The sequence below is a fragment of the Myotis brandtii genome, unplaced genomic scaffold, assembly GCF_000412655.1.
Source record: "Myotis brandtii unplaced genomic scaffold, ASM41265v1 scaffold680, whole genome shotgun sequence".
Taxonomy (NCBI): Eukaryota; Metazoa; Chordata; class Mammalia; order Chiroptera; family Vespertilionidae; genus Myotis; species Myotis brandtii.
In genome coordinates, this window is record NW_005370658.1 from 232,475 (window position 1) to 234,942 (window position 2,468).

A 2,468-nucleotide genomic window follows, 5' to 3' on the forward strand; every position below is an offset into this window, starting at 1 on the left:
TCTCCTGCGGCCACAGCCCTTGGGCTAAAGCCCAGCCCCGAGCTCACACCGTCTGGCCTCCCTCCTCCGCAGGCCACCGCGCAGATGGAGGAGAAGCTGCGGGACTTCACCCGCGCCTATGAACCCGACAGCGTGCTGCCGCTGGCCGATGGCGTGCTCAGCTTTATCCACCACCAGATCATCGAGCTGGCCCGGGACTGCCTGACCAAGTCCCGCGATGGCCTCATCACCACCGTCTACTTCTACGAATTGCAGGAGAACCTAGAGAAGCTGCTGCAGGATGTGAGTACTTGAGGAGGCCAGCCCCATCCCAGACTCTGCACCCCAAAACCAGGCCAATGCCATCCTTCACCCCATACCCACTCGCGGGGCTCCTAACACGTTCTAGGCGCTGGTGGGGAGCTGAGGATTCAGGGGTGGAAAAGAAGGACATGGTTCTGATGGGGGAAGTAGGTATTTAACCTCCTTCAGGTCTTTACTGTCACCTTCTCATATCCACTTTTTATTTTTATTTTTTTAAATATATTTTTATTGATTTCAGATAGGAAGGGAGAGGGAGAGAGGGATGGAAACATCAATGATGAGAGAGAATCATTGATCGGCTGCCTCTGGCACACCCCACATTGGGGATGGAGCCAGCAACCCAGGCATGTGCCAGGAATCAAACCATGACCTCCTGGTTCATAGGTCAACGCTCACCACTGAGCCAAACTGGCTGGGCTCAGGTTGGCTTTTCAGACCCGTCTATTTAAAATGTCAAACTCTGGCCCTAGCCGGTTTGGCTCAGTGGATAGAGGGCTGGCCTGCAGGCTGAAGTCCCAGGTTCGATTCAGCAGGAGGCAGCCGATCAATGATTCCTATCATTGATGTTTCTATCTCTCTCTCCCTCTACCCTCCTCTCTGAAACCAGTAAAAAAAATAATAAAATAAATTAAATTAAATGTCAAACTCTGCTCACACTCACCACCCACTATCTCTTTAAGATTTTACCTTAGCACTAGCACCATCCATCACAATGTCTGTTTTTTCTTATCTTATTTCTTGTCTCACCTACTCCAATGTCAGTCCCACAGGTGGGTGATGAGATTGCCGGTTTGTTCACTGTTGTATCCTGACTGTCCTGCACATAGTAGGCGGTCAATAAATGTTGATTAAATGAATGGATGAATAAATGAAAGTAAACAAGGTAATGTCCCTACTCAATGATAATGCATAGCATTTTTTGAACACCTAGTATGTGCTGGACACTGTGCTAGGGCACTGGGAACACAACAGTGAACAAACCAGAGAAAGATTCCTGCTTTGCTGGGGTTGCCATCCTAGTATGGGAGATGGGCAGGAATATGAAAACAGACAAATCAAGGTAGTCAATGATTTCAGCTGATGTTTAAGGCTATGGAGCAAATAGAATAGGGCAACCAGATGGAGTGTTAGGGCTTTCCTTGTAAGGTGCAGGAGGCCTCCCTAGAGGAGGTTTCTTTGAAATTGGAAGAAGAAGAATGAGGAAGTGGCAGCTATAAAAAAAAGCTGGGAGGAATGTGTGTTGAGCAGGGTGAGCAGCACATACAAAGGCCCTGAGATGAGGAGGCAGTCTGGAAAATTCCAGGAGCGCAGAAGCCAAGTAACTGTACTATTTTGAGAAGATGAGGTTGGATAAGGGTATAAGGACCAGAATATAGGGCTCTGGGCTCCTGGCCCTCTGCCCTGAAGGACAGCATATTGGTATGATTACATACTTTGGCATCAAATCTGATTTGAGTTTGGATTTTGCCACTAGGTCCATAGGAGTCAAGAGCACAGACTTCAAACAGTATATATTCCCACTCAGGTCACTGCTTATGTACTGTGCAGCCTTTGCGAAGTCACTTAACCTCTCTGTGCCTTTTGCTATAAAAAGGGGATTCACTCATTCTTTTTTATTTTTTAATCTATTTTTATTGATTTCAGAGAGGAAGGGAGAGGGAGAGAGAGATAGAAACATCAATGATGAGAGAGAATCATTGATTGGCTGCCTCCTACATGACCCCCTACTGGGGATCGAACCCACAACCTGGGCATGTGCCCTTAGCCAGAATTAAACCTGGGACCCTTCAGTCTGCAGGCCAACGCTCTATCCACTGAGCCAAACCGGCTAGGGCCTCACTCATTCTTTAATGCTACAAATATTTACTAAGAATCTAGTCTGAGGCCAGCACTGACGTAGAAGCTGAAGAGTCCCTGCCCTAGGGGAGCTGATATTTTAGCCGGAAGAAACAGAAAACAAACAATAGGCATCAGGGATGGGATTAGGATGCTGCACGTGATTGATTCCCCCAGCCCCCAGAACATTAAAGTAGTTACTGAAGAAGTTGTAAAGTAGGTATATTAAAACTTAACATTACTTTTTTAAACAATCTAGTAGGTATTTATTTATTTATTTATTTGTTTGTTTTTAATCTATTTTTATTGATTTCAGAGAGGAAGGGAGA

At 46.3% G+C, this 2,468-nt stretch overlaps 1 protein-coding gene across 1 annotated transcript in view; it reads left to right on the plus strand.

The window, feature by feature from the left end:
* The window catches only part of MAST1 (microtubule associated serine/threonine kinase 1), a 43,914-nt gene that overhangs the window by 23,215 nt on the left and 18,231 nt on the right, over nt 1–2,468 (plus strand). Inside the window, exon 10 of the mRNA XM_005881607.2 lies at nt 73–282. Within this exon, the coding sequence (XP_005881669.1) occupies nt 73–282 (210 nt within the window). The remainder of the gene's footprint in view (nt 1–72; nt 283–2,468) is intronic.